This window comes from Agelaius phoeniceus, chromosome Z (assembly GCF_051311805.1).
Source record: "Agelaius phoeniceus isolate bAgePho1 chromosome Z, bAgePho1.hap1, whole genome shotgun sequence".
NCBI lineage: Eukaryota > Metazoa > Chordata > Aves > Passeriformes > Icteridae > Agelaius > Agelaius phoeniceus.
The window spans coordinates 76,876,820-76,888,884 of record NC_135303.1 but is presented as its reverse complement, the minus strand read 5'-3'; the positions used below and the strand labels follow the sequence as shown (position 1 = coordinate 76,888,884).

The 12,065-nt window shown below is 41.4% G+C and overlaps 1 protein-coding gene and 1 long non-coding RNA gene across 3 annotated transcripts; one reads left to right on the top strand and one right to left on the bottom strand.

Moving 5' to 3' along the window:
* The first annotated feature begins 1,444 nt into the window (after positions 1 to 1,444).
* Positions 1,445 to 10,460, top strand: GPX8 (glutathione peroxidase 8 (putative)). 2 transcript variants are annotated; one of them, XR_008535878.2, is made up of 4 exons: positions 1,445 to 1,698; positions 2,354 to 2,615; positions 4,546 to 4,781; positions 9,950 to 10,460. XR_008535878.2 is itself a non-coding variant. In XM_054652326.2 (3 exons), exons 1-3 carry the CDS (start codon positions 1,492 to 1,494, stop codon positions 4,707 to 4,709), a joined length of 633 nt encoding a protein of 210 aa, XP_054508301.2. In that variant the 5' UTR covers positions 1,445 to 1,491; the 3' UTR covers positions 4,710 to 5,264. The 2 variants fall into 2 exon arrangements, 1 of the variants encoding a protein (XP_054508301.2); XM_054652326.2 differs by lacking the exon at positions 9,950 to 10,460 and having other exon boundaries at positions 4,546 to 5,264.
* Positions 4,991 to 11,409, bottom strand: LOC129132855 (uncharacterized). Its single transcript, XR_008535879.2, has 3 exons — positions 11,186 to 11,409; positions 10,916 to 10,987; positions 4,991 to 5,419 (listed from the first exon to the last, which is right to left on the bottom strand). It is a non-coding gene; the product is annotated as an uncharacterized LOC129132855 (long non-coding RNA).
* Positions 11,410 to 12,065: the final 656 nt, after the last annotated feature.

Below are 12,065 nucleotides of genomic sequence, written 5' to 3'. Positions count from 1 at the left end.
GTAATGATTAGACACACCAGTATTATAATATATTAAGGGGAGGGTTGTTTGTTTTATTTTGTTCTGAAATAATATTAGATGCAAATTGCAAACACTTGAGATGTGGCTTAGACATCAGGATGTTACATGGATTTTCTGTAACCAAACACTTTTGTTCTTGCCTTTAAGGTCAGCATTAGTCACCTGTGCTTGCTTGATGAGTACAGCTTTGTTCATTTCAGCACACAATTATGTGTTTTCTTCCCCACCATCAAAACATCCTGCTCACAGGCCTCACTGCCAGGCAGAGACAAAGCCTAATATGTCCTCATATACAAATACTGAAATTTCACAGTGTTTCCCAAGCATCTCTCTCTGTTTTATAGAAAAGCATGAAGCTGTCCCTATAGTCTTGTTAAACAAAATGAATGTGGATTTTAGCTATTTAGAGATTATAGAAAGAGTTGAACCCACCACTGATACACGATATTGTACAAACTAGTGATACTGGTAGTAGTACTGAAGACATCAAAAGGAAAGAAAAAACCAGATTCCAGGTTCTACATTCAGAAAAGCCCTTTCTATTTCCATCCCTTAAAATGCATCATCTAAGTGCAGCAAAAAATCAGGGTGACAAAGAAAACCAACTGAGGCAGAAATGACTCCTCAATGGTGGTTTGCACTGGGAGGGAAAGAGAGTAAGCAGAGACTCACAAGCAGCAAAACACCACTGGGGCTTGGCTTAGATCTGAGACTTTCAGCTAACTCTTCTCTCACGCAGACCTTCAACCTTACATCTCAGTACAGCTCGTTGCCAGGTAGCCAGTAGCAATTAAGAAAGCAACCCATTTTCCATTACCATCCCCACTCTCAATGCAAAAAAAAATCCACATTATATTATCTTCCTTTATTAGGACAGACTATTACCAAGGAGTTTTTCTCTGCTCCATGTGCTGAAAAGAGTTTTACACAGCTGTCTGTGATGCCACAGCAGCTGATGAGACGCAGTGCTGAGTTTGTAAACAAGGTGGTTTCAACCATTCTGCCTTTTTCTACCTGAACAGCTGTCCCCCAAAATACTTCTCCAAGTCTGCCTGATAACACAGCTGCCTCCTGCAGAACAACTACCCAGATACATATGGGGGCCCAGGGGTTGTGCTGGAGCTGCACTACAAACTCAGTTTTGTGCCCAGCAGCTCTCATGACAGTGCAGACACATACTGGAATATCCCACACAGGTCAGTTACACAGAGCAATCAGCCTCCCTAGGTGATAGTTACACCCTTTTCACTCATTTCTCCTTCCCCTTCCATCCCTCTTCCCCCCAAAAAGTTCCCGAATACTTTGCATAAGGGCTCAGAGGCCCAGCAGGCGCTGTTATGTGCAACAGCTTTTTTGTAACAGGGACAAAAATGAGCAGCTTGTCCTTTCCGGTCTAAGCCGAGAGTCTCATGTTTCAGCTCCTCCTTCACATTCCAGGCCTGCCCAGGCTCCTCTCCAAAGATTTCAAAAATGGAGCCTCTCACAACTAGTTATCCTCTGAAATACTCAGTGCACAGAGCCAGGATCTTTGTTGTCTTCCTGTCAATGGTTTTGTGCACCACCATTCTCTGCCTGCTGCAACTCAGGTTTTTTAAACCTAAAAGCAAAGATTTTTATTCTTTTGAAGTCAAGGATTCACGAGGAAGGATTATTTCCTTGGAGAAGTACAGAGGGAAAGTAAGTTACTCTTTCACTTTTTCTGTCTTGAATCCGTACTAACAAAAAATGTGCATGTTTCTAGGTAAATAAAAGGCTTGGTTATGGGAGGTTCTGGCAGAGATTTGTGCTAAATCCCTGTTCTTCATACAGAAAGCTGGAGAAAACTTATTTTATCTAGGCCTGTTCCAGGAATCAAGTATTTAGATCTAGCAAATCAAGAAAAGAAATTGTATTATTTAGCACAGGGCAATACAGCTTAACTGGCAAATTGGTGGATTTTAATCTTAGTTAAGAATGTTGGTTTTGGATTTTGGAAGTTTATCTAGTAAATATGATTTTAGTGCATGTCCTAAATATCTGCTTTTTAAAATGCTTATATATAAGCAAAGCTGTAAGATTAAGTTTATGAGTTTACTATATATTTACAACAGATTGTCTGAAAGTAAATATCTTCAGCTGCTTTCATCTTTATCTGTTTAACGAAATGATGATCAGACACAATACATTTAGCCTTCTGACAGGAACCATTATGATAATGATAAATGTCACTTTAAGATTCAGTTGTGATCTCTACAATATCTATAGGCTTTTTCCTTACTAGACTAAATAATAGCTAATAACCAAATAGCCAATCACTAATAACTAAAGTTATTCTAACTTTATTTTTCTGAAGGCAACTTTGGTTGTAAACGTGGCCAGTTACTGCCAATACACAGACAAAAATTACATCGCACTGCAAGATCTGCACAGAGAGTTTGGTCCCTCCCACTTCACTGTGCTGGCGTTTCCCTGCAACCAGTTCGGAGAATCAGAGCCTAGTTCAAGCCAGGAAATAGAATCTTTTGCCAAAGGAAACTATGGAGTAACATTCCCTGTTTTCCACAAAATCAAGATCCTAGGATCAGAAGCAGATCCAGCCTTTAAATTTCTAATAGGTAACTGTTTTCTTTTATGTATCAAGCTGCCTGTAATCTTGGTAGTCTCATTGAATCCAGGCTGCATGTTTTTGTCAGGAAACACTGAAGTCTTCACAAACTATGGAGACAAACAGGCACTTAGCATACAATTACTCTCATTTTAATTTGCATATCAAAAATATGGGCTAAAGAATTGTGTCCTGAAAACATCAGTTTCTCCTCACTGCTTATAAAAACAGTCTGCTCTGACCAGCCCAGCTAGAAACATCCATTTTGCTAGAAATGCTAGAGCTAGACACTCCCACTTACAAAATCTTATTTCAAAGTACATGTTTTTTATTATAAGAAAGATCTTTCTTATGGACAAAATGTAGTTATAGGAGTCATAAAATTACCAGAAGATTTAATATAACCACATGCAGATGAGATTTTTAGCTGGGTCCTATGTCCATCTTTATGTAAAATGTATTGTAAAACAGGTTTGCATATACTAGTTATATATAACCACTGATTTGTATCAATTTGTCATGTGAACTTCAGGACCTAGCCTGCAAAATCCTGCATTAATACAGGGAACATTTACAGACTTAGAACCTCATATTCTGATGAGCAAAATGAAATTCTCTCCCCCTTCAGTTGACCAAAGTTTCACAGACTCATAGCCAACTTGAAAAGCCTCTCTGAATTTTCCTGAGCTTTGATCAGGTTTTGAACCATATAAATATATGAAAGAAAAAGATTGCTTAAACATAACCCCTTTCTGACACACTACTTTACCCAGAAAATAAAGTAGTAGAGTGCCCAAACCTGTATTCGATCTCCTTGCCTTCTGAGTCTATTTCAGTCTCTCATAGCATCTCTTGTTAGAGAATTATTTCACATACCTAAATGAAATGTTTCCCAGAACTCTTATGTGCTAAATCCCCCAAGCATGTACTTGGAAATTTTTTTTATTGAGGAATAATTTAAGGGCACCATTGTCATTGTAACTGTGTTTGTTCCTACCTGCTCTTAGGCATGCTAGTAAAAACCTCAGGCAACCTCAGGCAACATGCCAGATGTCCAGTGAAATTATTGAGGGTTTTCTCTCATTTCTTTATCAAAATGACTAGAGCACAAAGGCACCTGCTCTGTGTGATGAATCCAGATTCTAAATATCAGTGCCATCAGTGTTAAACATTGGTACCTATAAAGAAAAAAATTCTACTCAAATTTTCTTATTTGACATGCTGTTCACCTACAAGAAGGAGAAAGATCTTTTGGTACTTCAGTATTCTGAAATAAAGTTTTTCTCTTGCTGCATTCCTGAGTTTCACATTAAATTTCTGTGCATTTTTAATTAAAGTACCTTTTTTATTCGTGTTGCTATTTTGACAATCAGAAGGCTGAACATCATGCCATACCACCCTTTTGTGCCTGTGACTACTAGCAACAGGATGGCACAGCACTGTCCAATAATCTAGTGCAAAATTAGTCCACTTGCAGCACAAGCATGGTGCCAAACTTCAATCCATTGCTTAAAAAAAATCCATTTAGGGTTCAGCACCATTCCCAACCAAACACTTGTTCTCCAGTCAAAATCTACTGGAGCCTTTTTTGAAAGAAGCTTAATTAAGCCATCAGCAGTACAACTTCCTGCTCTCATCTCACTTCCCAAAACTGACACAAAAGTAGGGATTCCCTGAATAAATATGCAGCCCTCGTATCCTCTTCCCTAGGAAGTATAGAATAGTCAAAGTAGGAACTCTTTAACAGTTTCACAGGAAGGGGGGAGCATCACTGACTTCCAGCTTTTCAGATCATTAGCAGCAATCAGTAAATCCATGCCCAGACTGCTAGCAAAGAGTATGGTGGGATTACTTCAGCATAAATAGTCAAAGAATCAGTGTGGGGCCTGGAGACAATTCCAGGTGTAAGCCACTAAAGCCATCTGATTTCATCCTTACAGATTCTTCAAAGAAAGAGCCTCGATGGAATTTCTGGAAGTACCTTGTTAGCCCTGAGGGTAAAGTTGTGAAATTCTGGAGACCTGAGGAGCCAATAGAAAGTATCAAACCAGAGGTAACAGCATTAATCAGGCAGATTATCATGAAGAAAAGAGAAGACCTCTGAAAAAGCCATTCAACACCATGGGTATACAGCCTTTCTATTCCTGAGAAATGTTGCTAGAAGCTAAACCATCAGGTGATTTTGCTACTCTTTAACTTTGGTGTTTGCAATTTGTCTGCTGGTTCTGGATTGGCTCCTGCAGTGGCCTCAGGAACAGCGGAGGTTTCTGACACAGCGAGGCACTCAGTACATTGCAGGGAGGGACCATCAATTTGCATAGAGGGTTTATGATTTCTTTTTCTGAATTCCTGACAATAGCTAATTAAAATTGTCACCAGGAGGTAAATAGTTAGAAAGAAGGTTTATTAATAAATGACTCATATTTACACAGTTTTTTCCCCCCATTATACCAGTAAGACAGAGATTTTATACTCCATTAACACATAATTGCCCTGTCATGAAAGACATGGGACCCAGAGACATCCATAGCAGGGTTTCACATATGTAACTGAAGGTACCAGCTTTGCAATATCTTCTCAAGGAAGAATACTGAATTGTGAAGCTGCCAGTTGCAAAAAAAATGTACATAGAAAATAAAATTATTACAAGAAGCAAAAAGATTGAAATAAATTTACTTGCTGCTTCATATTTTACATATTTTACATTTCAGTTTTCCAACACCTTTAAAATCTTCAAACTTCTCCATACATTTGTTGTGCAGTACAGTGCCTCAGATGTGAGCTCCTCTCCTGCTGGGTTATTTCTCTTCTGACCTGGATGAAGGCAGGGCCTGTGTAAATATTCATGGTTGCTTACAGAAGGACTCAAGGGGCAACAAAAATCAAGAGCCTGGCACTCTGACATCCTTCTGAGACTATGGAAAACAATGCTCCCCAGCCACCCATCTACATCTCATCTCTAGAATAAAATGGCAATCTTCAAGTAGAGGTAGAAGAAGGGGATGCAGGCTCCTGGCTCAAGCCCCACTCTTCTCACCTTGCAAACTCCCCAGTCCTGCATGTAACTGCTAACCCATTTTCAGTTCTGTTCCACTCTTCCATTACAAACTGCCAAGAGTTTTGATTTATCTGAATGAAGGGAGATAGAAAACTCGAGTAAGAAACCTCACCCCAGCTGTCCATGCCTTGAAGAAGGGCTGAGCTAATAGGAATGAGAAAAACCTGTGTCTGAGTAGAATAGTGAAATTTTCTATATGAAAAGGATGAGTAGAATTAGTGTTGTTCTTTTGTAAGACTAATACTGGTTGAAAATACCTAAAGCGCTTCAAAAATTTTCTAGTAAAGACAGCCACTCAACTGTAAGGTGAGAAAATTCAAAAGGTGAGAAATTCAAGAGCAATTGTTTTTTAAAAGACAGAGTTTTTCATTTATTGAATTAATTGAGAATGTCACAAAAAAATCTATGGAGATTGAGTAATGATACTTATCTGGAAGATTAAACAAAGTCACTCTCAATAATGGCAAACACCTTTTTGGAAAGGATATTAAACTTAATGCATGACAATTTTATCCACCCAAAACTTCAGAACCCAGTTAAGGACTATGTAAAAGTCTCATTAGACCAAATAGGCCTGCTGCTGGTGTTTTAGACTAGCCTCTGCACTGTTTGCCACTGTCCTGCAAGATTCCACATCATCTCTGAAGACAGTGCCTATTTTTATGCTGAGGTCCTGCATTTTACTCCTATCTCCTCCTGCATGTGCAGTGTGAGAACACATAGTGGGACATGTCAGGTGATTTTTGTCACACATCTCTGCTGCTTTGATGGAGCAGGAAGGGAGCTGAGATATGGACCCTCTCCCCTCACTGTGAGCAGTCAATGGTGCATGGAACTAAATGTCAGGACACAGTGTTTTGCCCATAAAAGGTGGATATCTTAATTTGAAAATGCACAAGTTTAAAACATGGATGTCTGTTCATGTGAACTACCAAAGCTCCCTGGTTTTTGCATCACTGAATAAAAAAGGGTAGGTATAAAGAAATGTTGGGTGCTATTAGTGGAAGACCCAAAAAAAAAAGCCTGTTTTAGTCCTGGTACTGCCTGAGAATTATTTGGCATATGGGAAATTTCACCTGGGTCCTTAAAACACTCAAGATAAACAGTGGGGCATGATTTTCTTGTTTGAAAGGGAGCGTGAGGGAAGGAAATGTGTGCACCTCGTTTGTGACTCACTCACTAAAGCTCATATTGTTTTCCAGAGGACACAGTGTAATCTTAAATATCTCAATGCCAGCATTAAGATCAAGTGTCTTTCCTGGTATTCAGAAATAGCATGTGATATTAGCAAACAAGTGGACAGAATTACTTAACTCACGGCTCCCTGAATCATAGTCACTGCAGAGTACTAAGGAAAGAAGATTTTGTCTGAGAAAACACAGTCGTGGATCTTCTCATTCCACTATTTAGTCGCATTGCAGTGACACAACCATCTTCTGAAGAAATTTCAGTATAGGTACCATTCAGTCCTGATTCTACACAGTTTAAGTTTTTCAAAATTTACTGTTAATTCTTTAACAAATTAACATTCCTCCTTAACAAAAACTCAGTGTGTTTGTATTACTTATACATCATGAGACATATCAGCTCTTGCAATATAATATTTAGGGCAGACCATTGATAAACTAATCACTCCTTTCTTAAAAGTATGTTACAAGTTATCTGGTAAAAATGAAGCATCTAATGGCCAAATCTACACAAACTTGGAGAAGCAAACAAATAAAATGAAAGTCAGAATATGTTATTAAAACAAGCATTTATCTATAGTCAAAAGCCAAGGAAGTAGTGTGAATATATGTCTATATAAATACCCACTTAGAGTTAATTTAAAATACAGTATATAAAAATATAAACTCCAACATTTTAAACAGATTGAAACTTATTTCTTGGAATCTTGAATAAACTCCCCACTTTAAGATTAAACTTCTTTCCTATGATGCTTAACAAATGTCAGTGCATGAGTATTAAAGTTATTTTATTTCCATTTGAGCATAACTTATTGCTGAGACAACACATCAATGTCCCTTAAATATTTAGTGATGTAAGAGAAACATACTCATATAGGGTTCAAACCCGAAACTGTTACTTAATATTTACATAATTCAGTAGATTATTTATAAACCAGTTGGGGTTGCTGTATAACTGCATGAAATACAACTACATTTACTTCTATACTCTCAGTTCCACCTTATTTTAAACACTGCATTCACTCAGTCTGCATAACCTAGCACACCTCCCTTAGGTCAGGGGAACCAGGCAGGCACTGGCCAGCTAGGGGCCAACGAGATATTTAAACAGCAGTGTTTATATTCTTGTCTGGACTGTGATGTGCTAATCTGACAGTGTAGTCAGTTGCTGGTGTGTGAGGAACAGCTAACTAACAATACACTGCCTAATCACCACACACAACAGTGGGAGGTCAGTCACTGTGCACACCTTCACCAACACTGCTGCTCTTTCTCTTCACGGTCCATGGCACGGACAGCAGCTCCTAGATAAAACAAGTCACAACAAAGAGTGCCTTTGGCACTCTGTAGATGCCTAAAGGGCCAAGATGAGGATGAAATTTACACTGATGGCTGTGGCAGCAAGTTTGGAGAAGCTCACAATGAAACATGAATCAAAAAGATGAATGTGCTTTCAGCCTTAATCCTTCCACATGTAGTCCTGTTCACACTGTGTGGTTGGTGAGACTATGTGCAGTGGTTTTAATGCATTAATGTTAACAAATTAAGTTATCTGGAGAAGCAATGAGAGAGGAAAAATTCTAAGACTGACTTTTTAAATCACATACAATGCGAAGGTAATTATTTTTCAGATATAGCATTTAGAAAGTTAGTGAAAGTGACTTTAAGCCATTGAGGACTCTAATTACTCAATTACAAACAAACAAACAAACAAACAAAAAACACCTCTCAAAAGCTATCAAGCTGCATTTGTCAAATAATGCTATCAAAAAAATTAAAATCAAACATAAAACACACATGAAGTTTTTACAGATATTTAAAAACTTCCTGTTACCTTGGTATCTAAAAGTAGATGAACACCAGAGTCTTAATAAAGAAAAAATTCTCACTGTTGTTAGAATAATGGAAAGATGCAAGATACCACTTGTATTTGCCTGACAGTCAAAGAAAGCAATAATCAGGAGAAACAAAAAGATTTCTTATACAAAAGTAGTAGGTCTCCATTTTGATGACCAAGGTATGTGGGAAAAGAGAGCAGCTGCATGTTAGCTGCTGCCAGAACTTCAAGCAGCCAACACACACTGCCGCCCCATCACACACAGCTGCACCACCTGCATGAGTTCCTGCATGAATCCCTGCACCTTCCCAGGGAACTGCCTTGAAACAGCAGCGAGCCAGCCCTGCAGCTGGTGACAGTGCAGCAGTGACTGCTGCATTAGGCACAGCAGTCAACTAGCAATACACTGCCTACCAGACACAGAGCCCTTACGAGGGAGATGCCTCCTGAAATAATATGCCTAGAAACATTTCTTATTTTTGACCTAAATTCAGCATTATTCACCTGTTTTAAGGTTCATGTTTCATATGTGGATATATACAAGTTCAAACAGTATATAGTGTGAAGAGATAAACGTCACAGGTAGGTGTCTGACTCAGGAAGACCAGAGTAAGAGCAATAGTATAAACCTCCTGTGGAGTTCCCAGGCTGTCCAAAAGGAACTGGATAGTGCTGCAAACAGTTTGTTGTCTTAGTTGAAAGAATATAGACATATTACCTCTATAGTATGTTACTTCCACTGGTAATTTGTATCATATAGACCTACTCCAGTCCTTTTCTGTGTGGGACATTTGCTTATGGCCACTGTTGCAGCCCTGCCCTTAGCCTAGATGAGCCCAGAGTCAAACACTGAGTAGTCAATTTTATCTTGAAATTAGAATTATCATTGGTTACTCCATAGCAGGTTACAAGCCACAGCATACCTCTCTCTACGGCCACCTAATGGAAAACAAAGAAAGGTTTCGGGACTGAAGCTTATGAATTTAGTCTAGATGGAGGTAAGATTTTACCTCCAACATCCATTTTGATTGAAAGTGCTTTGAAGTCTCTCTGGAAAGGAGGTACTGAGTTAGACACTGTATAAAAGCCAATTAATATTGTATTTGAAGCCTTCACTTTGTTTCTTCAGAATTGGTCTTAAATCACTCAAAATAAATCTTAACTCAATACAAAACAGAACATGAAACATTTACTTCCTTGAGTGCTGCTGCTGTTAGCAGCCACAGAAAGTACGGGCTAATTGAGTTCTCCTTGTTCCACAGCAAAAGGCGGCCACCTCTGAGTTTTCCGCGATGCTATTGAATGAAACAATATGGAGTGCAGCTAGCAGCTGTGGACACATCAGGGACAACAGCCAGCTAACACACACTGCCACACTGTTACACTCTCTTCAGTTTTGGCCAGGAGTTCCCCTTCACCACCAAACCCAAAGTTTTGTCTCCCAGAGCTCAGTCATTGCTCACTTCAGCAATGCAGCTTTTCCCTGAGGGATCACTTACATAAAATAAAATGTTGAAGCAACATTCTCAGCATGCTAGAGATTACATTTCTATACTGTCATATCTAATGGCAGTATGACTTATCTTCTGCTTCAGTGTTTTTCAGTATGGTCAATCCCAAAGACACCTTCACTTCCCACTCCATCAGTTTGCATGTTACAGCCTTACCTGGTTTTGTGATTCATGTCAACTCCTTAAGGCACAAGCTGCCTGTATTTTACCTATTGATTACTGTTCAGCGATTATTTTTGTGATTAAAAAGTTTCCTACCTAAGTTCCTACTGAATTTGTGAGCTCTTTGTTGTGTCCCTTATCATATAATACCAAAATGTAGGTAACCGAGTTTGCAGTGCCAATGGAAAGAGAGTTCTGCAAATCTATACAACCCATTCAACCAGCTCAAATACCTTCTGCTTTTAAAGAGTAAGCAGTCCCTCTAGTGCACCAGGAGAGAAACCCAAAGGTGTTTTTGTTTCCTCCCCTGAAGGGATGTCTATTGACCGTAACTTGTGGGTTTTTGACATTGCAGATGCTATGCTTGAGGAAGTGTCATAAGGATTAATAGAAAACAAGAGAAATTACATGTTGTGGGGGTTTGTTCAAAATCACCTACTTTCCATAGTTTCCTTCCCTCCTTCCTCCCTCTCTCCCTCTGTCCTCCAGAAAGGCACAGTGGAACTCTCAGTTCAGCGCATACAAAGGAGTGCAAACGTCTGTGCCTGTCCTTACCTTAGCTGCTCTCCGTGGGCTTTGCTTTCTGCTCCACTTCAAGTCCTTTCCAAACGTTCTCTTCGCGTCATGCTTGAAAAAAAAACACAGAAACACAACACTTAGCAACCGCGCAGCTCAGTTTATTCACCCTAAATCACCTTCCCTCCAGCCTCGCTGCTGGCGAGGCTTCCCTGGGAGCCACGGCCCCGGGGACAGTTCAGAGGCGCCGAGGAGGACCGGTCCTCCCCAAGGCACCGGCAGCTCCTGCACCCCACGGGACGCTGTTACCAAAGCAAGTCCTCATCCCTCCTGCTCGTCCTCCGGGCCGGTTTTTCTGATTTCCTCTCCGTCTCTGCCGGGGCTGGCTGAAGCCGCTGCCGCCACCTCAGGAGAGGTACTCTGACCTGGGGCAGGATTCCTCCCGGGGGGTGGGCTCCGGGCAGGTGCGCGGCAAGCAGCCACTCTCACGGCAACCCGTGCGGAGGGAAACTTATAGCCCGGCCAGCCCTCGGGGCGCCGGTCCCCGCGGGGAGGCGGTGCCAGCTGCTCGGCCGCCCACCGCACAGTCCCCTGGCGCCGCACGCCGTCCTTTAAGCATCCCGCAGGCGCGCCCGCCGCGGCGGGAAGCGCGGTCCCGTCCCGCCGGCGGGCCCGGGCTGCGCGGCGGCGGTCCCGGCTGGCGGCAAAGCGCCCGGGCTGCGCGGCGGGTCCGCGCTCCGCGGGCAGGGCGGCGGCGGCGGCCGGTGCCAAAGAGCCCTGGCTCGGCATCGGGCACGGGCAGCCCGCCCGACCGACACCTGGCCGAGGCCGCTGTGTCACCGCCCCAGCCGGGCGCCCTGCGGTTGCCACCGCCCGTCCGTGCCACGGTCTGGGGCTGCCATCACTCCGCTCCTCCTGCCTCGGTAATGGGGCTAGGGCAACTTCACAGAATCACAGCTTCACAGAATCACAGATTCAATTAGGTTGGAAAAAACTACTGAGATCATCAAGTCCAGCCTATAAACTAACACCACCATGTCAACTAGACCAGGGCACTAAGTCCATAGCATCCAATCAATTTTTAAACGCCGCCAGGGATGGTGACTCTATCACCTTCCTGGGCAGCCCATTCTAATGTTTAATTGCCCTTTCTGTGAAGAAATTCCTTCTAATGTCCAACCTAAATCTA